The following is a 27,568-nucleotide window of genomic DNA, read 5'->3' on the forward strand; positions in this document are numbered from 1 at the left end:
ATTCAGTTTACACCACTTTGTGATTCAGGTCTATAGCTTTATATTTTACACAGTCATATCAAACCCACATGCGACCGCCTATTTCAGACTTTTGGCCTTCATTAGTACATAGCAGGGATTGATATGGCTGTATGAGATAGGGCTTGGACCAGTACAACAGAGTAACCAAGCAGCTCAGGGTGACCCAAACTACTAAGAATGTATAGGAGGATAAAAGAGACCAAAAAGCCCTCCTGCTAAAAAAAGCAAAGCTTGGTGTAATTTTCCTTCTTAAAACAGAAGCAAATCTGCAATAATTCAGCTATAAGTGAACATTTGTGGTTACCCACAAAGCACTGCTACTGAATATGCAAATTATCCCTCTTTGCCCTTGGTTTGATATTGACACTACTTCTTCTTCATGCTTGGACCAGCCCTGGGGGCAGGGCGCTACTTCTTCTTCTTGCTTGAAGGTTGAGGCACTTACTCTATTATATATATAGATAGCTTTTAATTATGGTAGCATGGATTATTTTAAAGCTATAATGGCCGAAAACTGAGAAATAATGAATTTTTTCCATTTTTTTCTTATTAATCCTGTTAAAATGAATTTACAGTAAAGTGGCTCTTAGCAAAATGTACCACCCACAGAAAGCCCAATTAGTGGTGGAAAAAACAAGATATAGATCAATAAATTGTGATAAGTAGTGATAAAGTTATTAGCAAATTAATGGGAGGTGAAAATTGCTCCGATGCATAAGGTGAAAAATCCCCGCGGGCTGAAATGGTTAAGGGGTATAGTGGGAACAAAAATAATTTTTAAAAAAGTTTTGAAAAAAGCAATTTTTTTAAAAATGTAAAGGAAAAATGTTTATTAAATTCAGTAAAATTACATTTTGCAGAGAATAAAAAACGTTTTTCCTTAGAATTTTCAAAATCAATTTTCTCAAAAACGACAAGGTGTTTCTAGAAGAAAAAAAATGCAATCTTGACTTGTTCTTACTGAGGATAGCATGTATTGGGGCTTTGCTGTTAAGCCGGCATGACATTATGCTAAAGCTAAATTACACATTCGGCCCAAATCTGCAGCATTTCCCTGCAGGCGAGTCACATGGGGAAATGTTGCCTATGTGTCCAAAAACGTTCTGCCCAGAAGTAACGCATCCCATTGCAAATCTGGACAGCATGTTGCATATTTCTGCAGAAGGCACATAAATTCCTATAGCCTTGCATGGCATGGCGATTCAAGCTGCGTTTCCACAGGGTCCTGCATTATTTTGTTGGATTAGCTGGATGAAGTGGATCCCAAAGGAAACTAACAGAGTATTACTACCCCTTATGTGAACAGATGGTATTCATTCTCGCTAGGCTGCTAGACATGTACTGTATGTTTCGCTAAACACTCACCTGTGGCTGTCTATTTAGGCCCTCAGCTACTGCCACCATCCATTCAGGTCCCTACATGGAAGAAACACTGGTTTCCAATTTCCAGAGCCTCAGTAGAAACATCTGGCTCCAAATGGTTTGCAATAGACCAATGGGAATTATCTCTCCCCAAGGAGGATTCACATTGGATAACTGAGTAGTGGACAAATGTAAATCCTCCCTGGTGTTAATAGAGGATTCCCATTGGTCTTTTAAAATCCAATGGGAGCCTGTTGCTTTTGATGGTAAGTGGAACGGACGGAACCAGATGAACAAATGTGAGGCCTCCTGCACACTACATGCGATTCAGATTTTTTTTTTATATGATCTGATTTTTGATCCCAATTAAAAACGTAGAAGCATGTAGTACTATTTTAATCGGGATAAAAAATCCGATTGTATAAAAAAATCGGAATTGCATGTAGTGTGCAAGAGGCCTAAGGAAAATGGATTCGTTTTTACAGGATCAGTTTTTCATGAGGTATAGTGCATAAGTCTTTGATTCTGGGTTTTGATGCAGAGGCAGCCTGTAGACAAAACATGGTGGAGTGTGTGTGTGTGTGTGTGTGTGTGGGGGGGGGGGGGGTCATTTCACTGACATAGCAAAAAGATCAATGAGACAGGTTAAAATGATCACAGCCTTGATACTCCATTCTTCAAAGTAGAATTTTATTCAATGAATCTACTGTATTTGGGCTGTAGATTTTATTTATTAAGGAAATGCAACAAAACTTGTAAAGGCTATAATTATACATAGGAAGCGCAGATGTGTCATTTGTGTTACAAACACACATTACTTTATTGGGCAGCAAAGACAGCTCATTAGGAGGTAAAATTTCCTACATTGCAGTTCTGGAATGGGTAACCAACAAACCCCAGGATGAAATGGTTGCTAGTACTTGCCAAGGGGTGCCCAAGGAACCTTTCTGCATTTTTTTCTGCTACAGGATACAGTTAGGGTGCACTTTTGTTGAGCCAATCAGTGTTCAGTTTTACTGCTTCCATGTAGCATGAGGACCGACAGGTTTTGAATACTATGAACAAATTGTGCAGGCAAGCTCTCATACTATATGGAAGTGGTAAAATTGGTCACTCATTGGCCAAACAATCTTGGATGCCTCTATAAACCCTTTGACTCAAAAGAGCAACCTGTTGCGATCTATCCAAATCTGTGTGGGAGCTGCTTTCTGCCAGGAACTGGTATGCATAGAAGGTGCTTTCCGGTGTTGACAGCTACAATTGGGAATAAGGTATTCCATTTAATTGAATGGGGCTTCTTACCACTTGAGTATAATTTCAAAGCAGGGTTTTCCTTTTAGATATTACTGTATAACACAGCTACTATCATCCCTTTGGGCTTGCTGCTGTCTGCGGTAAGCTTCTTCCCTTTCTCTTTCTTGTGCTCTTTGTTGAGCTTCCTGCTCTGCTTTTTCCTTCTCTCTCTCATGCAGAAATGTGATGATGATTTCTTTCCTTTCCATCTTTTCACGATTGGGGTCTCTTTTTAGACCCATGCGGAACTCCACATCTTTGATCACTTCAAAGAGACACTTGAGTATAGACTCGTGCTTCCCCCGGGTCTTCAGATGGTCTTCTTTGGTGTAGTTCTCTAGTGGGAACCTGTTCTTCACCCCCATCTCCCTGAATTTCTTCATTACCTCTTCAAAGTTTCCACTGAGCTCATGAGTGATGACCACAACGGGGTCTAGGCCTGTAAGAAAAGTGATACAAATTGCAGAAGAAGGTTCACATTACTGAGTCCTGCAGTCATATACACAAGCTTGGAGCCCTGGAAAAACAAAAAGGATTGAGTGTCCCAATAGTGCAATATGTCAATTCAATGACTAGTAAATAATATATGAGCAGATATTCTCACAAAGATGGGTTATCTCCGATACCCTCTAAGTAGGCAGGTGGGGAGATTAGTCCTGACCCACTCAGGTTAAAAGATGTCGCTCTCCGTAGAAGTGGAAAAAAGTGGTTAACACCCGGCCTCCACCAAAATATACAGAATGTTTAACCATTTCAGTCGCCAAGACGTGAAGCTCACGTCCGGGCGGCTGCTGTGCTGCGCTCCCGCTGTTCGGCATGCTCCTGCTCCCCGTGGTGTCCGCCGCTAGCCCTGTGATCAGTGAAAGAGAACATGGTTCCCGATCACCGATCCCTTTCCCCCGCAGAAAAACCGAAGCGCTCACCCTTGAGGCTTCAGTTCTTCTGCCCGGAACAATTTCCGCATCCCCCTTGTACTTCCGCTTAGCGAGAAGTACAAGGAGGGAAAACAAAAACGAAGGTGGTCATCTTGTGGCCAAACAGTAAAACTACATCTACACATTTTTTACATTACACTCTAAACATTTTACAACATTAAAAATGCCCTGTTTATGTCCCACACCAAAATATTACCCAAATAAATTTTTTAATGAAAAAAAAGAAAAAAATACAATTAAAAAAAACAAAAAAAAAACATAAATAGTTACCTAAGGGTCTGAACTTTTTAAATATGCATTTTAACCACTTGAGGACCACAGTCTTTCTACCCCTTAAGGACCGGCCACTTTTTTTCCATTCAGACCACTGCAGCTTTCACGGTTTATTGCTCGCTCATACAACCTACCACCTAAATGAATTTTGGCTCCTTTTCTTGTCACTAATAAAGCTTTCTTTTGGTGCTATTTGATTGCTCCTGCGATTTTTACTTTTTATTATATTCATCAAAAAAGACATGAATTTTGGCAAAAAAATGATTTTTTTAACTTTCTGTGCTGACAATTTTCAAATAAAGTAAAATTTCTGTATACATGCAGCGCGAAAAATGTGGACAAACATGTTTTTGACAAAAAAAAACCATTCAGTGTATATTTATTGGTTTGGGTAAAAGTTATAGCGTTTACAAACTATGGTGCAAAAAGTGAATTTTCCCATTTTCAAGCATCTATGACTTTTCTGACCCCCTGTCATGTTTCATGAGGGGCTAGAATTCCAGGATAGTATAAATACCCCCCAAATGACCCCATTTTGGAAAGAAGACATCCCAAAGTATTCACTGAGAGGCATAGTGAGTTCATAGAAGATATTATTTTTTGTCACAAGTAAGCGGAAAATGACACTTTGTGACAAAAAAAAAGAAAAAAAAAAGAATCCATTTCTTCTAACTTGCGACAAAAAAAAATGAAATCTGCCACGGATTCACCATGCCCCTCTCTGAATACCTTGAAGTGTCTACTTTCCAAAATGGGGTCATTTGTGGGGTGTGTTTACTGTCCTCGCATTTTGGGGGGTGCTAATTTGTAAGCACCCCTGTAAAGCCTAAAGGTGCTCATTGGACTTTGGGCCCCTTAGCGCAGTTAGGCTGCAAAAAAGTGCCACACATGTGGTATTGCCGTACTCAAGAGAAGTAGTAGAATGTGTTTTGGGGTGTATTTTTACACCTACCCATGCTGGGTGGGAGAAATATCTCTGTAAATGACAATTTTTTCATTTTTTTTACACACAATTGTCCATTTACAGAGTTATTTCTCCCACCCAGCATGGGTATGTGTAAAAATACACCCCAAAACACATTGTACTACTTCTCCCGAGTACGGCGATACCACATGTGTGGCACTTTTTTGCACCCTAACTGCGCTAAAGGGCCCAAAGTCCAATGAGTACCTTTAGGATTTCACAAGTCATTTTGCGGAATTTGATTTCCAGACTACTCCTCACGGTTTAGGGCCCCTAAAATGCCAGGGCAGTATAGGAACCCCACAAATGACCCCATTTTAGAAAGAAGACACCCCAAGGTATTCCGTTAGGAGTATGGTGAGTTCATAGAAGATTTTATTTTTTGTCAAAAGTTAGCGGAAAATTGATTTTTATTGTTTTTTTCACAAAGTGTCATTTTCCACTAACTTGTGACAAAAAATAAAATCTTCTATGAACTCACCATACTCCTAACGGAATACCTTAAGGTGTCTTCTTTCTAAAATGGGGTCATTTGTGGGGTTCCTATACTGCCCTGGCATTTTAGGGGCCCTAAACCGTGAGGAGTAGTCTGGAAATCAAATTCCGCAAAATGACCTGTGAAATCCTAAAGATACTCATTGGACTTTGGGCCCTTTAGCGCAGTTAGGGTGCAAAAAAGTGCCACACATGTGGTATCGCCGTACTCGGGAGAAGTAGTACAATGTGTTTTGGGGTGTATTTTTACACATACCCATGCTGGGTGGGAGAAATAACTCTGTAAATGGACAATTGTGTGTAAAAAAATCAAAAGATTGTCATTTACAGAGGTATTTCTCCCACCCAGCAAGGGTATGTGTAAAAATACACCCCAAAACACATTGTACTACTTCTCCCGAGTATGGCAATACCACATGTGTGGCACTTTTTTGCACCCTAACTGCGCTAAAGGGCCCAAAGTCCAATGAGTACCTTTAGGATTTCACAGGTCATTTTGCGAAATTTGATTTCCAGACTACTCCTCACGGTTTAGGGCCCCTAAAATGCCAGTTCAGTATAGGAACCCCACAAATGACCCCATTTTAGAAAGAAGACACCCCAAGGTATTCCGTTAGGAGTATGGTGAGTTCATAGAAGATTTTATTTTTTGTCACAAGTTAGTGGAAAATGACACTTTGTGAAAAAAACAATAAAAATCAATTTTCCGCTAACTTTTGACAAAAAATAAAATCTTCTATGAACTCACCATACTCCTAACGGAATACCTTTGGGTGTCTTCTTTCTAGAATGGGGTCATTTGTGGGGTTACTATACTGCCCTGGCATTTTAGGGGCCCTAAACCGTGAGGAGTAGTCTTGAAACCAAATGTCGCAAAATGACCTGTGAAATCCTAAAGGTACTCATTGGACTTTGGGCCCCTTAGCGTACTTAGGGTGTAAAAAAGTGCCACACATGTGGTACCGCCGTACTCAGGAGAAGTAGTATAATGTGTTTTGGGGTGTATTTTTACACATACCCATGCTAAGTGGGAGAAATATCTCTGTAAATGACAATTGTTTGATTTGTTTTACACACAATTGACCATTTACATAGAAATTTCTCCCACCCAGCATGGGTATGTGGAAAAATACACCCCAAAACACATTATACTACTTTTCCTGAGTACGGCGGTACCACATGTGTGACACTTTTTTGCAGCCTAGGTGCGCTAAGGGGCCCAACGTCCTATTCACGGGTCATTTTGAGGCATTTGTTTTCTAGACTACTCCTCGCGGTTTAGGGCCCCTAAAATGCCAGGGCAGTATAGGAACCCCACAAGTGACCCCATTTTAGAAAGAAGACACCCCAAGGTATTCCATTAGGTGTATGGCGAGTTCATAGAAGATTTTATTTTTTGTCACAAGTTAGTGAAAAATGACACTTTGTGAAAAAAAACCAATAAAAATCAATTTCCGCTAACTTTTGACAAAAAATAAAATCTTCTATGAACTCGTCATACACCTAACAGAATACCTTGGGGTGTCTTTTTTCTAAAATGGGGTCACTTGTGGGGTTCCTATACCGCCCTGGCATTTTACGGGCCCAAAACCGTGAGTAGTCTGGAAACCAAATGTCTCAAAATGACTGTTCAGGGGTATAAGCATCTGCAAATTTTGATGACAGGTGGTCTATGAGGGGGCGAATTTTGTGGAACCGGTCATAAGCAGGGTGGCCTTTTAGATGACAGGTTGTATTGGGCCTGATCTGATGGATAGGAGTGCTAGGGGGGTGACAGGAGGTGATTGATGGGTGTCTCAGGGGGTGGTTAGAGGGGAAAATAGATGCAATCAATGCACTGGGGAGGTGATCGGAAGGGGGTCTGAGGGGGATCTGAGGGTTTGGCCGAGTGATCAGGAGCCCACACGGGGCAAATTAGGGCCTGATCTGATGGGTAGGTGTGCTAGGGGGTGACAGGAGGTGATTGATGGGTGTCTCAAGGTGTGATTAGAGGGGGGAATAGATGCAAGCAATGCACTGGCGAGGTGATCAGGGCTGGGGTCTGAGGGCATTCTGAGGGTGTGGGCGGGTGATTGAGTGCCCTAGGGGCAGATAGGGGTCTAATCTGATAGGTAGCAGTGACAGGGGGTGATTGATGGGTAATTAGTGGGTGTTTAGGGTAGAGAACAGATGTGAACACTGCACTTGGGAGGTGATCGGACGTCGGATCTGCGGGCGATCTATTGGTGTGGGTGGGTGATCAGATTGCCCGCAAGGGGCAGGTTAGGGGCTGATTGATGGGTGGCAGTGACAGCGGGTGATTGATGGGTGGCAGTGACAGGGGGTGATTGATGGGTGGCAGTGACAGGGGGTGATTGATGGGTGATTGATAGGTGATTGACAGGTGATTGACAGGTAATCAGTGGGTTATTACAGGGGAGAACAGATGTAAATATTGCACTGGCGAATTGATAAGAGGGGGTCTGAGGGCAATCTGAGCGTGTAGGCGGGTGATTGGGTGCCCGCAAGGGGCAGATTAGGGTCTGATCTGATGGGTAACAGTGACAGGTGGTGATAGGGGGTGATTGATGGGTGATTCATGGGTAATTAGTGAGTGTTTAGAGGAGAGAATAGATGGAAACACTGCGCTTGGGTGGTGATCTGATGTCGGATCTGCGGGCGATCTATTGGTGTGGGTGGGTGATCAGTTTGCCCGCAAGGGGCAGGTTAGGGGCCTCATTGTTGGGTGGCAGTGACAGGGGGTGATTGATGGGTGATAGGTGATTGGCAGGTGATTGACAGGTGATCAGTGGGTTATTACAGGGAAGGACAGATGTAATTAATGCACTGGTGAATTGATAAGGGGGGGGGGTCTGAGGGCAATCTGAGCGTGTGGGCGGGTGATTGGGTGCCCGCAAGGGGCAGCTTAGGGTCTGATCTGATAGGTAACAGTGACAGGTGGTGATAGGGGGTGATTGATGGGTGATTGATGGGTAATTAGTGGGTGTTTAGAGAAGATAACAGATGTAAACAATACATTTGGGAGGTAATCTGACGGCGGGTTTGCGGGCGATCTAATGGTGTGGGTGGGTGATCAGATTGCCCGCAAGGGGCAGGTTAGGGGCTGATTGATGGGTGGCAGTGACAGGGGTGACAGGGGGTGATTGATGGGTGATAGGTGATTGGCAGGTGATTGACAGGTGATCAGTGGGTTATTACAGGGAAGAACAGATGTAATTAATGCACTGGCGAATTGATAAGGGGGGTCAGAGGGCAATCTGAGCGTGTTGGCGGGTGATTGGGTGCCCGCAAGGGGCAGATTAGGGTCTGATCTGATAGGTAACAGTGACAGGTGGTGATAGGGGGTGATTGATGGGTGATTGATGGGTAATTAGTGGGTGTTTAGAGGAGAGAATAGATGTAAACAATGGATTTGGGAGGTGATCTGATGTCGGATCTGCGGGCGATCTATTGGTGTGGGTGGGTGATCAGATTGCCCGCAAGGGGCAGGTTAGGGGCTGATTGTTGGGTGGCAGTGACAGGGGGTGATTGATGGGTGATTGATGGGTGATTGATGGGTGATTGACGGGTGATTGACAGGTTATCAGGGGAGATAGATGCATACAGTACACAGGGGGGGGGGGGGGGTCTGGGGAGAATCTGAGGGGTGGGGGGGTGATCAGGAGGGGGCAGGGGGCAGGGGGGGGGGATAAAAAAAAAATAGCGTTGACAGATAGTGACAGGGAGTGATTGATGGGTTATTAGGGGGGTGATTGGGTGCAAACAGGGGTCTGGGAAGGGGGGGGTCTGAGGGGTGCTGTGGGCGATCAGTGGGCGGGGGGGGGGCAGATCAGTGTGTTTGGGTGCAGACTAGGGTGGCTGCAGCCTGCCCTGGTGGTCCCTCGGACACTGGGACCACCAGGGCAGGAGGCAGCCTGTATAATACACTTTGTATACATTACAAAGTGTATAATACACTTTGTATGCGGCGATCGCGGGGTTAACATCCCGCCGGCGCTTCCGTATGGCCGGCGGGATGTTACGGCGGGTGGGCGGAGCCAGTTGCCGGGGGAAGCGCGCGTCATCAATGACGCGATCGCTCCCCCGGCATGCCTAAAGGACGCGCCGCCTGAAGGCGTATTGCGGTCCTTTAGACGTCCACTTTGCCGCCGCCCATGGGCTGTGGGCGGTCGGCAAGTGGTTAAGGGGGTTTACTACAAACATTATTTAAATTATAAGCTTGTAAATAGTGATGGGCGCAACAAGGAAACAATGCACCTTTATTTCCAAATAAAATATTGGTGCCATACATTGTGATAGGGACAAAATTTCAATGGTATAATAACCGAGACATACGGGCAAATAAAATGCATAGGTTTTAAATATGGTAGCATGGATTATTTTAAAGCTATAATGGCCGAAAACTGAGAAATAACGATTTTTTTCCATTTTTTTCTTATTAATCCTGTTAAAATGCATTTATAAATAAATAATTCTTAGCAAAATGTACCACCCAAAGAAAGCCTAACTAGTGGCGGAAAAAACAAGATGTAGATCAATACATTGTGATAAGTAGTGATAAAGTTATTAGCGAATGAATGGGAGGTGAAAATTGCGCTGATGCATAAGGTGAAAAATCCCCGCGGGCTGAAATGGTTAAACAGAGATGCCAGGTAAAAATAAAATGGTTTTAAACCATTTAAAAAGGGTGGTAGTGGTGGACTTGCCTCCCACAAGTACACTCAAGAGTAGAGATGGCCCGAACAGTTTGCCCGAGAACGGTTTCAGGCGAACTTTAGGTGGTTCGCGTTCACCGCCGAAGGCGAACTTTTGCGGAAGTTCGATTTGCCCCCACAATGCTCCATTAAGATCAACTTTCACCCTCTACATCTCAGTCAGCAGGCACATTGTCGCCAGTCAGACTACACTCACTCCTGGAGCCCCACCCCCCCTTATAAAAGGCAAGGTTCTCCTGCCGTTTTACTCACTCGTCTGCCTACAGTAATTAGTTAAAGGGATACTACTGTAGGGGGTCGGGGGAAAATGGGTTGAACTTACCCGGGGCTTCTAATGGTCCCCCGCAGACATCCTGTGCCCGCGCAGCCGTTCACCGATGCTCCGGCCCCGCCTCCGGTTCACTTCTGGAATTTCCAACTTTAAAGTCAGAAAACCACTGCGCATGCGTTGCCGTGTCCTTGATCCCACTGATGTCACCAGGAATGTATAGCACAATCCCAGTATGGTCTGTGTCTGCGCAGTACGCTCCTGGTGACATCAGCGGGATTGAGGACATGGCAACGCAGGCGCAGTGGTTTTCTGACTTTAAAGTCGGAAATTCCAGAAGTGAACCGGAGGCGGGGCCGGAGCGCGGGCGCAGGATGTCTGCGGGGGACCGTTAGAAGCCCCGGGTATGTTCAACTCATTTTCCCCCGACCCCTACAGTATCCCTTTAAGGGACAGCTGCTGACAGACTCTGCTAGGGAAAGCTTAGTTAGGCTCTTGTAGGCTTGTTAGCTCGCTCCTGGCTGATTGTTATTCCTTATATTGCACCCCACCACAGCTCCCTCCCTCCTCTGGAGGAGGAGGGTCTTGTCTTCCAGTGAATTGTAGGATTTCAAAAGCCAGCTTACATACATTGGCCGGGAATCAAACCCAGGTCTAGTGCTTGGTAGGCAGCTCTCCTCACCACTATACCACCACCAACACTACATGCTGAAGCCAGCCTAGCATGTACCATTATGATATATCCAAGAGAAAAATGAGCTTGCTTAGGGATTTGTAGGATGTCAAAAGCCAACTCACATACATTGGCCAGGAATCGAACCCAGGCCTACCGCATGGTAGGCTGCTATCCTAACTATTATACCACCAACACAACACACTACAATGCTACATGCTGAAGCCAGCCTAGCATGTACCATTATGATATATCCAAGAGAAAAATGAGCTTGCTTAGGGATTTGTAGGATTTCAAAAGCCAACTCACATACATTGGCCAGGAATCGAATCCAGGCCTACCGCGTGGTAGGCTGCTATCCTAACCAGTTAAGCCTGGGGTCGATTCCTGGCTAATGTATGTGAGTTGGCTTTTGACATCCTACAAATCCCTAAGCAAGCTCATTTTTCTCTTGGATATATCATAATGGAGGGAAGAGGGGAGGATTACACTTCCTGATGTTGTAAAGCAGTGTAGGCCTGCAATTGAACATTCAATGAGATTTCTGACCTTAAAACACTGCTTTGTGTCAAATTCAGATGTTTTTCTGGGACTTTTGATGTATGAGTATTACCTTGATACAGGGTTGTTTGAGCCTCCATTTGCTCCATGGGATATTGGGGCTTTGATTGAGGAGTTTGAGATGGATTGGAAGGCGTTTTGCAATTTTTACATCGCAAAAAGCGAAATTACTCTTAATGCTTGTGTTAATTCTGTGTACACCTTGATTGACTCTGATGAGTGTGACGAATGTTTTGTGGATCCGGTGATTTGTGTGTGGCAGACGATTTTAGATGAATTGCACACACACCAACCAATTGATTCCAATTAAGAGACACCGTTATCAGATGATTGTTCCTGCCTTTCTGGGGTAAAGCAAGTAAGTTTAGACACTGTGCGATCTGAAATGAATGAGTGTACTACTGTGGTTGACACCTGTGTGAATTCTGAAAGATCCTCTTCTGCTTGTGTGGAGTTTGAGTCTGTGTGATCTGATGCCTGTTTCTCAGATGTTCCTGCAGATTGTGATCGGCGTGAGTGTGTCAGTTTTGTCAGGGATATGTGGGATCCCTTGTCGTTTAAAAACAGATATTTTCCTCCCAGTGATTTTTTAGGATCCTCCATCTATGATCCTGCTATGGGGAAAATTCCTAAACCATGCAGCCTCAAGCGTAATGTTAATATGACTAATAAAGTTTCTCATGTTGTTGTCACAACCTCTTCTGCAAATAAATCTATGTATCGCTCTGTTCACACCTGTAAAGGCACATTGCCAGATGACAGTTGTTCCATTGTTTCTGTTTTGATCACTTTGCAGTCTGCTCCACAGATTGCGGAGGCTTGCGCTTTGGAAGCATCAGTTTCACAACCTAAAGCGATCTTGAATTCGAAAATTTTGCGCTCTGACTCCTCGGATTCAACATTGTTAGCCGAGTCTAAGGGTGAGACAGCGCTTTGGTTTTGCGAATCTGATACTGAGTAAAGTAATGACTTTCCACCCTGTACTCTGGATGAGTCAATATTACCGTGCAATAAATCTTCTGCAAGGAGCTCAGAGGCGCCTCTAGGTATTGCAGCTAATTTTATCTGTTGCTCTGCCATTTCAGAATTGCAGTCTGGTTTGACTGCTATGAAGGATTCTGCCTGCAGTGAAACTAGACTCAAGGAGTCAGTATTGGTTTCACTAGATATTCCTGTGCATCCTCTTCTTGATGATGAAATTCAGTCTCAGCATATGGTAGAGCCATCCCTGGGACATTTGCCTTGCCCGCAAGAGGTATTTGATGTTTGGCCCTGTAACATGGATAGTTCAGAATCCTTGTCAGAAAACTTGGGAAATGATGCTTCTGAGGTCTTGTTTGATGTTCTGGAGGTCTCCGAGTTCCTCCGAAAGCGTGCAGAACTTTTAGGAGGTGCCTCCTGCCCCGCAGGGCCGTTTGAGGTTTTGCCCACTTCAGTAGGCATTGCTATTATGCTGACTACTTTTGCAGCTCTTGTGGAGCTTCAGTCATGTGTAGTCAATTATGAGTTTTGGTTAGATACAATTACAGTCACAGAAACTTCTAAGTCTGAGTCCAAGTCTTCTTTTGAAAGACCAGTACCTGTGACCACTACTCGTGATGATTTTCTGGTCCTGGTTTTGGTCTTGTCGTGACGGACTCTGAGGTTGGCAGTTCCTCGACATGTCCTGAGCAGAGGCGGCCTTAGAGTACACGGGGCCTGGGGCGAATGTTATATGCGGGCCTAGAGACATAAGTGTAGGCCATATACTGTACCACCACACTCACGGCTTTTAAAGGGAACCTTAATATAAGTAAAAAACAAGTTTAACTTACCTGGGGCTTCTACCTGCCCCCTGCAGCTGCCCTGTGCTTGCATTGTCATTGAACAATGATTGCTCAGCAAACCTCCAGTCCCCCGCAGTGCCCCTCTTTCAGTCGTCACTGGCAGTCGTAAGTCACTGTCCACTGCGCAAGTCCACTGCACTGCTGCTGGAGAGATGCGTAGCGAACGCACTTCACTTGGCTGCGACTGGAGGAAGTTACAGGACCAGTACCGGAGCTGCAGGCAGTGGAGGATGGTGGCGTGGGAGCGATCCGTGCGCATGGGGCTGGAGGAAGCCCCAGGTATGTATAAAACTTTTTCTTTCTCCCATCTCTGGTACACTTTAGGAAAAAGTGCTCAGTAGTGCTAATTTCTGTTTAGAAAATAGATGCATATATGCAAGTGCTGCAAGAAGCTAAATCAACACCAGCAGTGAAAGGGTTACACACACACACACACACACACACACACACACCCACAAACACACACACACACACACACTATATACACACGCACACACACACACACACACACACACACACACACACACACACACACACACACACACACACACACACACACACACACACACACACACACACACACACACACACACACACACACACACACACACACACACACACACACACACACACGAAAGAGAAATGCTGGCTAGTGATAACAGGGCTAGCACAGCAGACAAATGCAGAGGAGAGACAGAAGAGGTGTCGGCTTACCATGGGGAGAGAGCCTGTAGCTGATATCTGTACAAGGGTCTGTGATATCTGCATGGCCAGCGTACCTGTCTCCTCGCTCTCGAGAGGAGGCTAGGAGTGATTAGGGGAGAAACGTGACACTCGGTGGGAAAGCTGCTGACACAAACAGGCAGGACTGTCACTGGAATCCTCGGCAGCCTTTTCAAAAGAGCCGCTGCTCTCTCCTTACTGGCTGGCTGGCTCTGCAAGCAGGGGGGGCTGGAACTTTGCCATCTAGAAGCCAGTCACAGCCCTGCACAAGCCAGTCCAAGTATGCGGCAGGAAGGGCATCCAGACGGGAGATGGCATGCCGGGTAGCCTCACTATCTTACTTCCGTTTTCTGCGTGTTTGTCGCCTGAAGCAATTTGCTACCTAAGGAGGCTGAAGCTGCGTTAGGCTGCCTCATAGGCAGACCAGACACTGCTAGTATGTGGCAGAGCGGTGCCTCTCCAGATGCGGGGCCTGGGGCGATCGCCCCACTTGCCCCCCTCCCAAAGGCCGGCTCTGGTCCTGAGGTTTCTCTTGTGCTAGTGTAGCCCAATGTGCTCTGTGAGCCAGAATGCCCAAGTGTGTCTCGGTTACCAGCATGCTCAGATGCTTCCTCGGTGGAGACATGTTCTGATTTTTCCTGCCTACCTGCATGCCCAGAAGTGGTCCCTGAAAGCCCTGATCTTGATGGTTGTCCTGGTAATCCTGAATCCGGAATTGTCATAGGTTCCATAGGTGTTCTTGATAGTTCTCCATGTGAGCCTGGTGAGCATTCTGGCCTCTTGGGATCTCTGCGGAGCTTCAAAGTGTTCTGGGAGATTCCGGGAGAAATCTTGCTTGGAACCCTGGATGGGATCAACAGTGGCTTTTGTGTTGAAAGGGACACTTCGAATAGATATTGTGGCAGGTTTGGTATTTTTGGACGGTCCCTGGAAGGTGGTGGGTATTGCTTGGAGGGTGTCGATGGGTTCTTCTCTGGCATTCACAGTTCTGATGGGTGTTACGCTGAGACTTGAAGTACTGATGGGCATGTTTCGGTGGCTTATGCTTCCGACGAGGTCGGTTTCGGGAGGATTGACTCTGGAATTGGGCCTTGTCGGGCTGACCCGGCCTTCATGAGTGTTCAGTTAGATTTTTTGGAAATGTCAGTTTTGAGAGACGTCTGGAAGCCGTCCCTAGAGGGGGGGGGGGTGTTACTGTAATGATCTGCTCTGCTGTCTGCACAGGCAGACAGCTGTTTGACCATTTTGTAAATCTGAGTGCTTCAGGTTTCTGGAAAGGAGACCTGTCTTCACTCTGCAACTTGCTGAGTTGCTGCTCTGGTGAGGAATTTGCATCCACTTGGCATGCAAATTGCTTAGCTGCTTCCTTTGATGGCTTGCAGTATAAATGCCATTTCCTGCCAGAATTCCCTGCTGGTCATGATGGTTTGTTCCTGCTTACTTACCTGGAGTCTCAGCCTTTGCTAATCATTTGCTAAGATTATCTTAGAGTATTCCTTGGGAGTGCACTAGGCATTCCTTCTAGCGTAGTCAGGTTGTATTATCTGTATTGCCTTGTACTGTCTCTCTGTTGCGATTGTCTTGTCGCCAGCGGCGGTCGACAGGAAATCGTTCAGTCTGTTGGGATCGCATTCGCCCTAGTGGTAGTGGCGGTGCTTCCTTCTGTACTCTGTCTGGGAGTGTAGGCCAGAGCTGCGGTTGCTACTGGTTACTCCTTCTGTCTGTCTGTCTGTATTGCATCCGCCCTAGTGGTAGTGGCGATGCTTCCTTCTGTACTCTGTCTGGGAGTGTAGGCCAGAGCTGCGGTTGCTACTGGTTACTCCTTCTGTCTGTCTGTCTGTATTGCATCCGCCCTAGTGGTAGCGGCGATGCTTCCTTCTGTACTCTGTCTGGGAGTGTAGGCCAGAGTTGCGGTTGCTACTGGTTACTCCTTCTGTCTGTCTTGTCGCGTTCTCTATTCATTTTCATGTTTCATTGGTTAGTTAGGGTTGGCGTGTTTTGTCTCTGTTGTGCTTCTCGTCCGGAGACCGTGTCATTAGCGTGCTTTGTTGCTGTTGCGCTTTTCGTGCGGCGACTGAGCTTAGCGAGTGCGTTTGATATTTTCCTTAATGTTCTGTTGATTGTTATTTGCTGTGTCTTTCTTGCTACACTCGTGCTCTGTCTTGCTCGGTCTTGTGTCACTGTTGGCAATCGCCATTCTTGTGATTGCGTTCATACTTGGTTTCCGCTGTTGTGTGTTCACCGTCGCCAGGTGGCGACTAGATTGGTGGATACACATACATTCTGTCTCTGTGCTCACTTTCTCTCTACAGGTGCATAGCACCAAAGCTGGGTTCTGCTATTTTAAACGCTTGTGGAGGATTTCCGCAGTGTCAGCGCACATCCTGTACGCTGACCACGGAAATAATTCCCTAATCGTTACATAAAAATAAAATCGGATGAATGTATGTGTGTATGTGCCGCGATCACGCGAAAACGCCTTTACTGATTTGAACGAAACTTGGTATACAGATCCCTTACTACCTGGGATGATATGTTCTGGGGGTCTCGTGTCCCCCCTGCACATCTGGGCGGAGCTACGAACAGTAAATCAGATTTCACCCATTCATGTCAATGGAAAAAATGTTAAAGGCTGCCATTCTCACAGTAATCAAGCCAGAGTCCCCACACTTGGCACAGTTGGTCACTTGAGGACCGAGGTTACAAATCCAGGAAAAGTGGGTGGAGCATAAAACAGCCAATCAAATTTCAGCCATTCATTTTAAATGGGAAAATGTAAACTGCAGCCATTCTTAGACTGTTAATCGCAGGGTTCTCAAACTTGGCACACTTGGCCACTGGGTGAATGAGATTAATATTCAGGAAAGTGGGTGGAGCCTACAACAGCCAATCAAAATTCACCTATTGATTTTCAAGGGGAATATTAAAACTGCTGCCATTCTTACACTGTTTATGGCAGAGGTTTCAGACATGCTACAGTTGGTCATTGGGTGACTGGGGCCCAAATTCACTAAACGAGTGGGGCCAAAAACAGCCAATCAGATTTCCTTGCTGGATAAACTACTTCCATTCAAACATTTTTTATACCAGGAACCTGAAACTGTGTGTCCAGGTTACAAAAAGTGGTCGGAGCCAAACACAAATTTCACTGGGAAAATATAAACTGCAGCCATTCTTACACTGTTAATGGCAGGGTTCTCAAACTTTTCACAGTTTGTCACTGGGTGACTGGAATTAATATTCAGGAAAATGGGTGGAGCCTACAAACAGCCAATCAAAATTCACCTATTGATTTTTTCAAGGGGAATATTTACATTTCTACCATTCTTACAATGTTAATGGCAGAGGCCTCAAACCTGATACAGTCAATCATTGAGTGACTGGGGGTCTAAATTCACTAAAGGGGTGGAGCTACAAACAGCCAATGAGATTTGTTAGATTGATTTCAGCCATTCTGTTTTTGGCAGAGTTCTCAAACTTGACACAGTTGGTCACTGGATGACTGGGATTAATATTCAGGAAAGTGGGTGGAGTCTACAACAGCCAATCAAAATTCACCTATTAATTTTCAAGGGGAATATTTGCATTGCTACCATTCTTACACCCTTAATGGCAAATGCCTCAAATCTGGTACAGTCAGTCAATGGGAGACTGGGGTTTAAATTCTGAAAAGGGAGCGGGCTAGAAACAGCCATTCAGATTTGTTTAATTGCAATGGAAAAATGCAGCGTTTTAGTGCCAAAGACTCCAAAGCTCATAAACTTGGTAATTGAATGACTGTATGTCAAGGTTAGAAACAGTTGGTGGAGCCAAAAACAACTAACTTTTTACATGGTAAAATATAAACTGCAGTCATTCTAACACTGTTAATGGCAGGGTTCTCAAACTTGACACAGTTGGTCACTGAGTGAATGGGATTAATATTCAGAAAAGAAGGTGGAGCCTACAACAACCAATCAAAATGCACCTATTGATTTTCAAGGGGAATATTGAAACTGCTGCCATTCTTACACTGTTAATAGCAGAGGCCTCAAACCTGCTACAGTCAGTCATTAAGTGAATGGGGTTCAAATTCACTAAAGGGGTGGAGCCACAAATAGCCAATCAGATTTCTTTGCTGGATAAACTGCTTCCATTCACACAGTTTTATGCCAGGAACCCGAAAGCTTACTAACTTGCCAATGAGTGACTATGTGTCAAGGTTACAAACACTGGGTGGAGTTAAAAACAGATTTCCCTTCTTTACTGTTAATGGCAGGGTTCCCAAACTTTGCACACATGGTTACTGGGTGACTGGGATTAATATTCAGAAAAGTGGGTAGAGCCTAGAAAAGCCAATCAATATTCACCTGTTGATTTTCAAAGGTAATATTAAAATTGCTGCCATTCTTGCACTGTTAATGGCACAAGCCTCAAACCTGGCACAGTTGGTCATTGGGTCACTGGGGTTCAAATTTATAAAAGGGGTGAAGCCACAAACAGCCAATCAGATTTGTTTTTATTGATGCCAAGGACCAGAAAGCTCACAAACTTGGTCATTGTCCAGGTTACAAAAAGTGGGCAGAGCCAAATACAAATTTCACTGGGAAAATATAAACTGCAAGCCTTCTTACGTTGTTAATGGCAGGGTTCTTAAACTTTGCAGAGATGGTCATTAGGTGACTGGGATTAGTATTCAGGAAAGTGGGTGGAGCCTATAATGGCCAATCAAAATTCACCTGTTGATTTTCAAGGGGAATATTTAAATTTCAGCCATTTTTACACTGTTAATAAAAGATGCCTTAAACCTGCTACAGTCATTGGGTGCCTGGCGTTCAAATGCTGGAGAGGGGCGGAGTCAAAAACAGCCTATCTGATTTGTTTAATTTCTATGGGAATATACACATTATTGATGCTAAAGCTCACAAACTTGGTCATTGAGTGTTTGTGTGTTAGGGTTAGAAAAAGTGGGCAGAGCCAGTACCAGCCAAATACATACCTGGGCAATGCCGGATCATCAGCTAGTGTAAATTAAAAATGGCCACCAGGTTGATTTTGATTGGATGTTTGAGTCATATATAGGAGGCATTAATATTTTGGAAAGTGGGAGTCACTGCTTGTAGCAGAATTGGAGTTGGTTTATCAAGTTGGTGTAAATATGTTAATGTACGAAGATGGAAGAAAGGAGGACATGGCTACTATCACAATTGCTTCCACACCTGCAGCATAAATATGGAAGGTGAAGTTTTAGTGCATTACTAGCCAACCCGCGGCGTAGCATACACCGCATAAGGGGGTAGAGGGCAGGAAGGGGGTATTGGGCACAGCGGCGGGGAGGGGGATCAGACCCCCCTCAACTGGGTCCCCCATGTGCACTCCCCCTCCCTCACCTGGGTCCCCATGTGCACTCCCCCTCCTGCTTAAAGAGAATCTGTATTGTTAAAATCGAACAAAAGTAAACATACCAGTGCGTTAGGGGACATCTCCTATTACCCTCTGACACAATTTCGCCGCTCCTCACCGCATTAAAAGTGGTTAAAAACAGTTTTAAAAAGTTTGTTTATAAACAAACAAAATGGCCACCAAAACAGGAAGTAGGTTGATGTACAGTATGTCCACACATAAAAAATATATCCATACACAAGCAGGCTGCATACAGCCTTCCTTTTGAATCTCAAGAGATCATTTGTGTGTTTCTTTCCCCCTGTCCCCCTGTTCTCATGCACTGAAGTTTCAGGCTGCTCGTTTCTTCCTGCAAACAGCTTTGCCCTTGTCTGTAATTCTTCAGTATGTGAAAGCCCAGCCAGCTCAGAGGACGATTTATCCAGCTTGTAAAAGATAAGAGAGAAGCTGCTCTAATCTAAATAACACACAGGCAGTGTGCATAGAGGGGCCTGGAAGGGGGAGTTCATAGCAGAACCACAACACTGAAGAACTTGGCAGCCTTCCAGACACAGGCCGACAAGTCTGACAGGGGAAAGATACATTGATTTATTACAGAGACAGTGATAGTTTAAAGTGCTGCAGTAAGCCAGAACACATTAGAATAGCTTTTTGAACTTGTAGGATGATAAAAAACAGGATGCAATTTTTGTTACGGAGTCTCTTTAACCTCCCTGGCGGTAAGCCCGTGCTGAGCACGGGCTATGCCGCCGGGAGGCACCGCTCAGGCCCCGCTGGGCCGATTTGCATAATTTTTTTTTTGCTACACGCAGCTAGCACTTTGCTAGCTGCGTGTAGCATCTGATCGCCGCCGCTACCCGCCGATCCGCCGCAATTCCTCTCGCCGCGGCCGCCCCCCCCCCCAGACCCCGTGCGCTGCCTGGCCAATCAGTGCCAGGCAGCGCTATGGGGCAGATCGGAGTCCCCTCTGACGTCACGACGTCGATGACGTCGGTAACGTCATCCTGCCCGTCGCCATGGCGACGGGGGAAGCCCTCCAGGAGATCCCGTTCTTTGAACGGGATCTCCTGATCTCCGATCGCCGGAGGCGATCGGAGGGGCTGGGGGGATGCCGCTGAGCAGCGGCTATCATGTAGCGAGACTTTGTCTCGCTACATGAAAAAAAAAAAAAAAAATTTAAAAAAAAGATTTGCTGCCCCCTGGCGGATTTTTTGCAAACCGCCAGGGGGGTTAAGCACAGTAGCAGCCTCCACTATTAGTAAGAAGCAGCGGGAAGGGATGCCTCACCTCTTCCGTGTTCCAGCGTGCGTTCCACTGTCGTCACTTCCTGCAATGCCGCACACTGTATTGGAGTAATTTGCCTTTTTAAAACAGAAGGAAATCTGCAATCATTCAGTTATAAGTGAACATTTGTGGTTACCCACAATGCACTGCTACCAAATATGCCAATTATTTCTTTTCACCCTCAGTAACCCAAGCAAGCATCCAGAACCACTGGTGTATAGCAAATAAATTTTACACAACCATATCAAACCCACATGTAGACAGACTGTTTCAGACTTTTGGTCCTCATCTGTACATGGCAAGGATTGATATGGCTGTATGAGATAGGGCTTGGACCAGTACAACAGAGTGACCAAGCAGCTCAGGGCGACCCAAACCACTCGAAATGTATAGGGGGATAAAAGGGACCAAAAAGACCTTCTACTAAAAAAAAATCAAAGCTTGGTGTAATTTGCCTTCTTAAAACAGAAGAAAATCTGTAATAATTCAGCTATAAGTGAACATTTGTGGTTACCCACAACAATGCACCGCTACTAAATATGCAAATTATTCCTTTTCACCCTTGGTAAGTCAAGCAAGCCTATGGGCCTGATTCACAAAGCGGTGCAAACTGTTTAGTACGTGAAGTACCATTCGCAGACTTTTGCGCACGCAAAGTGCCGCGATTTGCGCGATCGCGGTCTTTTGCACGCACAATTTGCCACAAATCGCGGCACTTTGCACATGCAAAAGACAGCGATCACGCAAATCACGGCACTTCACATGCTAACTGTTTAGCACACCGACTTTGTGAATCAGGCCCTATAGCTTTAAATTTTACACAATCATATCAAACCTACATGTGACAGCCTATTTCAGACTTTTGGTCCTCATCAGTACACAGCAAGGATTGATATGGCTGTATGAGATAGGGCTTGGACCAGTACAACAGAGTAACCAAGCAGCTCAGGGTAACCCAAACTACTAAGAATGCATAGGAGGATAAAAGAGACCAAAAAGCCCTCCTACTAAAAAAAAGCAAAGCTTGGTGTAATTTTCCTTCTTAAAACCGAAGCAAATCTGCAATAATTCAGCTATAAGTGAACATGTGTGGTTACCCACAATGCACTGCTACTGAATATGCAAATTATCCCTCTTTGCCCTTGGTTTGATATGACACTACTTCTTCTTCTTGCTTGGACCAGCCCCTTCTTCTTGCTTGGACCGGCCCTGGGGGCAGGGCACTACTTCTTCTTCTTGCTTGAAGGTTGAGGCACTTACTCTATTATATATATAGATAGTTCTGTTTGACTATTTGTGTTTTGAGAAGGATAAAGCTGTTCTCTGTAAGGCCCAGTGCACACCAAAAACTGCTAGCAGATTTGCAAAATGCTAGAGCTTTTTGAAGCAGATTTCAGAGCGATTCTAGGCATGTTTAGAGACGTTTTCTAAACATGCCTAGCGTTTTTTGGAGCGTTTTTGTGTAGCAGATTTCATATATTGTTACAGTAAAGCTGTTACTGAACAGCTTCTGTAACAAAAACGCCTGGAAACCGCTCTGATCTAGCGCTTTTCAGAGCTGTTTTCCACTTTCCTATACTTTACATTGAGGCGGAAACACCTCAGAAATCTGAAAAATGCTGCAGCCCCCGAGTTTGCGTTTGTGGAAAAAACAAGCCGCTCTGGTGTGCACCATCCCATTCACTTTCATTAGCCAAGCGGTTTTCCCCCTGCAAGCATTTTAAAAACGCTTCAGAACCGCTCTGGTGTACACCAGCCCTCAATCTGCGAGTGGAGTGAATGAGTGAAGCTTTTTACTTTCATGTTTGGGTTTGTAAGTGCACTGTGATGTGATCGCTTGATGAGGAGGGCAGGTGAGGGGTGTTTGTACATAGTTAGAGGATCTGTTGAGTTTTGCTTTAGCTGCATGGAGTCAGTGATAGAGGGTAACTGTAGCTGTATGGAGTCAGTGATAGAGGGTGACTCTAGCTGCATGGAGTCAGTGATAGATAGAGATGAGCGTAATGACGTAATTACGATTTCGCGAAATGTCGCGTAATTAGTGTAATTAAGATTATGGCCGTAAATACATAATCGTAATGAAGAAGGATTTTGCGAAATTTCGCGTAACCGTAATTTTCGCATTCCAATCGGTATTACAAAATTAATGCGTATGGCCATGCTCCCGAAGCGGAAAAGTTGACGCATGGATCAATGTTAGGTAGCCGCCGACTTTAAGGGTTAATAGCAAAGCCCCCTTAAATGCTAAGAACCTCAAATTTGGAGAGTATATTAAGGAGATCAGAAGGAATAAGAGGAAAAATTTTTTTTTCAAAAAGACCTTATAGTTTTTGAGAAAATCGATGTTAAAGTTTCAAAGGAAAAATGTAAACATTTAAAAACCCGCCGACTTTAACGGTTAATAGCAAAGCCTGCTTAAAGTTTAGGAACACCAAATTCCCAGGGTATATTAAGGGGATCAGTGGGAATAAGAGGAAAAAAATGTTTTTTTCAAAAAGACCTTATAGTTTTTGAGAAAATCGATTTTTAAGTTTCAAGGGCGAAAATGTCTTTTAAATGCGGAAAATGTCAGTTTTTTTGCACAGGTAACAATAGTGTATTATTTTCATAGATTCCCCCAAGTGGGAAGAGTTTTACTTACTTCGTTCTGAGTGTGGGAAATATAAAAAAAACGACGTGGGGTCCCCCCTCCCAGACCTCTTTAACCCCTTGTCCCCCATGCAGGCTGGGATAGCCAGAATGCGGAGCACCGGCCGCGTGGGGCTCCGCACCCTGACTATACCAGCCCGCATGGTCCATGGATTGGGGGGTCTCGAAAGGGGAGGGGCAGCCAAGCTTTCCCCTCCCCCTCCGAGCCCTTGTCCAATCCAAGGACAAGGGGCTCTTCTCCACCTCCGATGGGCGGTGAAGGTGGAGGCCGTGATTTCCTGGGGGGGGGGGGTGGTTCATGGTGGAATCTGGGAGTCCCCCAGATGCCCACCCCCCCTCCCAGGAGAAATGAGTATAGAGGTACTTGTACCCCTTACCCATTTCCTTTAAGAGTCAAAAGTAAATAAACACACAAACACTTAGAAAAAGTATTTTAATTGAACAAAAAACATAACCACGAAAAAAGTCCTTTAATATTCTTAATTAACCATTAATACTTACCTGTCCCTTTAAATAAATGATCCCTCGCAATAGCCTCGGAAATGTTCTATCAGTTACAATGTAACAAAGTTATTACAATGTAACAACTTTGTTACATTGTAACTACGCCGCACCCGACGTCACTCGCCGCTCAGCCGCCGCATACGCGTCTGTGCTGCACGGACCCGACAGAGCTCTGAGCTATATAGCATCTTTGAATTTGGGCTCCAAGGAGCCCCATTGGTCCTTAGCAGACCAATGGGGTTCCTTCAAATCAGAAGGAACCCCATTGGTCTACTAAGGATCAATGGGGCTCCTTGGAGCCCAAATTCAAAGATGCTTAGAGAGCTCTGAGCTATATAGCTCAGAGCTCAAGTACCTCTATACTCATTTCTCCTGGCAGGGGGGGTGGGCATCTGGGGGACCCCTTTTTAAAGGGGACTCCCAGATTCCACCATGAACCCCCCCCCCCCCAGGAAATCACGGCCTCCACCTCCACCGCCCATCGGAGGTGGAGAAGAGCCCCTTGTCCTTGGATTGGACAAGGGCTCGGAGGGGGAGGGGAAAGCTTGGCTGCCCCTCCCCTTCCGAGACCCCCCAATCCATGGACCATGCGGGCTGGTATAGTCAGGGTGCGGAGCCCCACGCGGCCGGTGCTCCGCATTCTGGCTATCCCAGCCTGCATGGGGGACAAGGGGTTAAAGAGGTCTGGGAGGGGGGACCCCACGTCGTTTTTTTTTATATTTCCCACACTCAGAACGAAGTAAGTAAAACTCTTCCCACTTGGGGGAATCTATGAAAATAATACACTATTGTTACCTGTGCAAAAAAAACTGACATTTTCCGCATTTAAAAGACATTTTCGCCCTTGAAACTTAAAAATCGATTTTCTCAAAAACGATAAGGTCTTTTTGAAAAAAAAAAAATTTCCTCTTATTCCCACTGATCCCCTTAATATACCCTGGGAATTTGGTGTTCCTAAACTTTAAGCAGGCTTTGCTATTAACCGTTAAAGTCGGCGGGTTTTTAAATGTTTACATTTTTCCTTTGAAACTTTAACATCGATTTTCTCAAAAACTATAAGGTCTTTTTGAAAAAAAAAATTTGTCTCTTATTCCTTCTGATCTCCTTAATATATGCTCCAAATTTGAGGCTCTTAGCATTTAAGGGGGCTTTTCTATTAACCCTTAAAGTCGGCGGCTTTTTTATATTATACGGGAGCGTTACGGTTTAACGCGAAATTACGGTAGCGTTTAATGCGAAATTACGGCATGAATGAAACGCGAAATTTCGCGTTGAAAATTACGCTTACGGTATTTTCAATTACGATTTTAATGGCAATTACGCTACCATAATTTCGCATCGTAATCGCAAATTTCGCATGCGTAATTATAGTAATGCGAAATTACGAAAATTTCGGCTCAACTCTAGTGATAGAGGGTGACTCTAGCTGCATGGAGTCAGTGATAGAGGGTGACTCTAGCTGCATGGAGTCAGTGATAGAGGGTGACTCTAGCTGCATGGAGTCAGTGATAGAGGGTGACTCTAGCTGCATGGAGTCAGTGATAGAGGGTGACTCTAGCTGCATGGATTCAGTGATAGAGGGTGACTTTAGCTGCATGGAGTCAGTGATAGCGGGTGACACTAGCTGCATGGAGTCAGTGATAGAGGGTGACACTAGCTGCATGGAGTCAGTGATAGAGGGTGACTTTCCATGCATGCAGTCAGTGATAGAGGGTGACTTTCCATGCATGGAGTCAGTGATAGAGGGTTACTCTAGCTGCATGGAGTCAGTGATAGAGGGTGACTCTAGCTGCATGGAGTCAGTGATAGAGGGTGACTTTAGCTGCATGGAGTCAGTGATAGAGGGTGACTCTAGCTGCATGGAGTCAGTGATAGAGGGTGACTTTAGCTGCATGGAGTCAGTGATAGAGGGTGACTTTAGCTGCATGGAGTCAGTGATAGAGGGTGATTCTTGCTGCATGGAGTTGGTGATAGAGGGTGACCTTAGCTGCATGGAGTCATAGCTGATAGTGATGTTGTGGCATGGTAGATGGTGACATTAGCTGCACGGAGTCAGTGATAGATTATTCTTAGTGATATTGTAATGTGTAGTATGTGTCTGTGTGATATTGCACGCCTCACTTTGTACTGTTTGGAGTAGGGTATGTCGGAGGAGCTGATGTCACCTCCCATCTTGCACACACCTCTGGGCTGTGCAGTCCATTGAGAATACACCCAGAGGTTGCTGCTAACGGGGAGAGGATGTCAATCCCTTATTATAAGCAACTCCCTCTGACATCATCTTCCTTTGCCCTACATACCTCTCCACTGCAAACTCCCAGTCTTAGAAGACTACAGGATAGCATTGACCTCTTCTGCAGTGCTTTACAGATTATGTATAGTCTCGTCACTAACTGTCCCTCAGAGGAGCTCACAATCTAATCACTACTGCAGTCTTATGTCTATCATAGTCTAGGGCCAGTTTCAGTGGGAAGTGCATGTTTTTAGGATGTGGAATAAACTCGGAGTGCCCGGAGGAAACCCATGGGGAGAACATACAAACTCCATGCAGATTTTGCCCTGGCTGGGATTTGAACTGAGGACCCACCATTGGAAGGTGAGAGTGCTATGCCACTGTGTTGTACTGTGCTGCTAAGAGTGTCAGCAATCCTAAATCCAAGAAAAAAGTACAGGAATCAATATGATGAATGGAAGCATGTGATATCAACTGAAAGAATAATCTCTGCCTCACATTAGACTTCATGGGAGGGGCTGCTGCTTGGCTTACATCATCCTGCTCTTTGTCCTGGAGGGGGGTGTGGCACAGATTGAACTCTTTTGGAGGACTGCAGAGTACATCTTGTGAAGTCTGTGCTGCAGGAAGTGACTGGTACAAAGCTACTAATCAGGAAACGAACAGGGGATGTCAGGCAGTACAGACCTTCTGCACAGATTAAGCAAGTTCTGCCTCTAACTGCTGCACCAGAGATTATTTCAGAAACAAATACATTAGGGCCACACCATACCTGTTATTTTTCTAGCCTTGTCAAGAAATTCTTTCAGTTCATAGAATTGAGTAGATGAAATCCTTGTCTGGGCGCTGCAGAATAATACATACATTATATGAAATATTAATGCTGGGGAGAATTAAACAACATAAATCATCAGCATCAACCTGAGATGCGAAAATCTGTTACTACCTCCCAACTTTTTGAGATGAATAAGAGGGACACTTAAGCCACGCCCCTGCCACACCCCTGACCACGCCCTGTCACAACCCTAGTCACCCATACCATAAAGATTTCATAAGAAAAATATGTTGTTTTATAATTCAAACCACACTGGTCCTTTCTATCCTGGTTCAGTTTCCTTAATTTTAACATTTTGAAATTAGGAATATATCAATTTAAAGGATGGGAATAAAGTTTAGAGTCAATCAAACACATTTCTAGTATAGAAATAGAAATATTTACATAGAAAGAGGGACAAAGTCCTGAAAGAGGGACAAATGAGGAGGAAAGAGGGAAGAGGGACAGGGCTCCCATAGAGGGACTGTCCCTCCAAAAGAGGGACAGTTGGGAGCTATGCTACTAGGGCTCAAAAGTTTACAAGCCTCATCTGAAGCTTCAGCTTAGCAGAAATACGTTCTCGCTCTGGATGC

At 45.0% G+C, this 27,568-nt stretch overlaps 1 protein-coding gene across 1 annotated transcript in view; it reads right to left on the bottom strand.

Moving 5' to 3' along the window:
• Positions 1 to 2,056: 2,056 nt before the first annotated feature.
• The window catches only part of LOC137525518 (uncharacterized), a 37,955-nt gene continuing 12,443 nt past the window's right edge, over positions 2,057 to 27,568 (bottom strand). Inside the window, exons 3-4 of the mRNA XM_068246641.1 lie at positions 26,934 to 27,007; positions 2,057 to 3,115 (exon numbers count right to left, since the gene is read on the bottom strand). Of these exons, the coding sequence (XP_068102742.1) occupies positions 2,727 to 3,115; positions 26,934 to 27,007 (463 nt within the window). The 3' untranslated portion in view covers positions 2,057 to 2,726. The remainder of the gene's footprint in view (positions 3,116 to 26,933; positions 27,008 to 27,568) is intronic.

Source organism: Hyperolius riggenbachi, chromosome 7 (genome assembly GCF_040937935.1).
Source record: "Hyperolius riggenbachi isolate aHypRig1 chromosome 7, aHypRig1.pri, whole genome shotgun sequence".
In the NCBI taxonomy this organism is placed as follows: Eukaryota; Metazoa; Chordata; class Amphibia; order Anura; family Hyperoliidae; genus Hyperolius; species Hyperolius riggenbachi.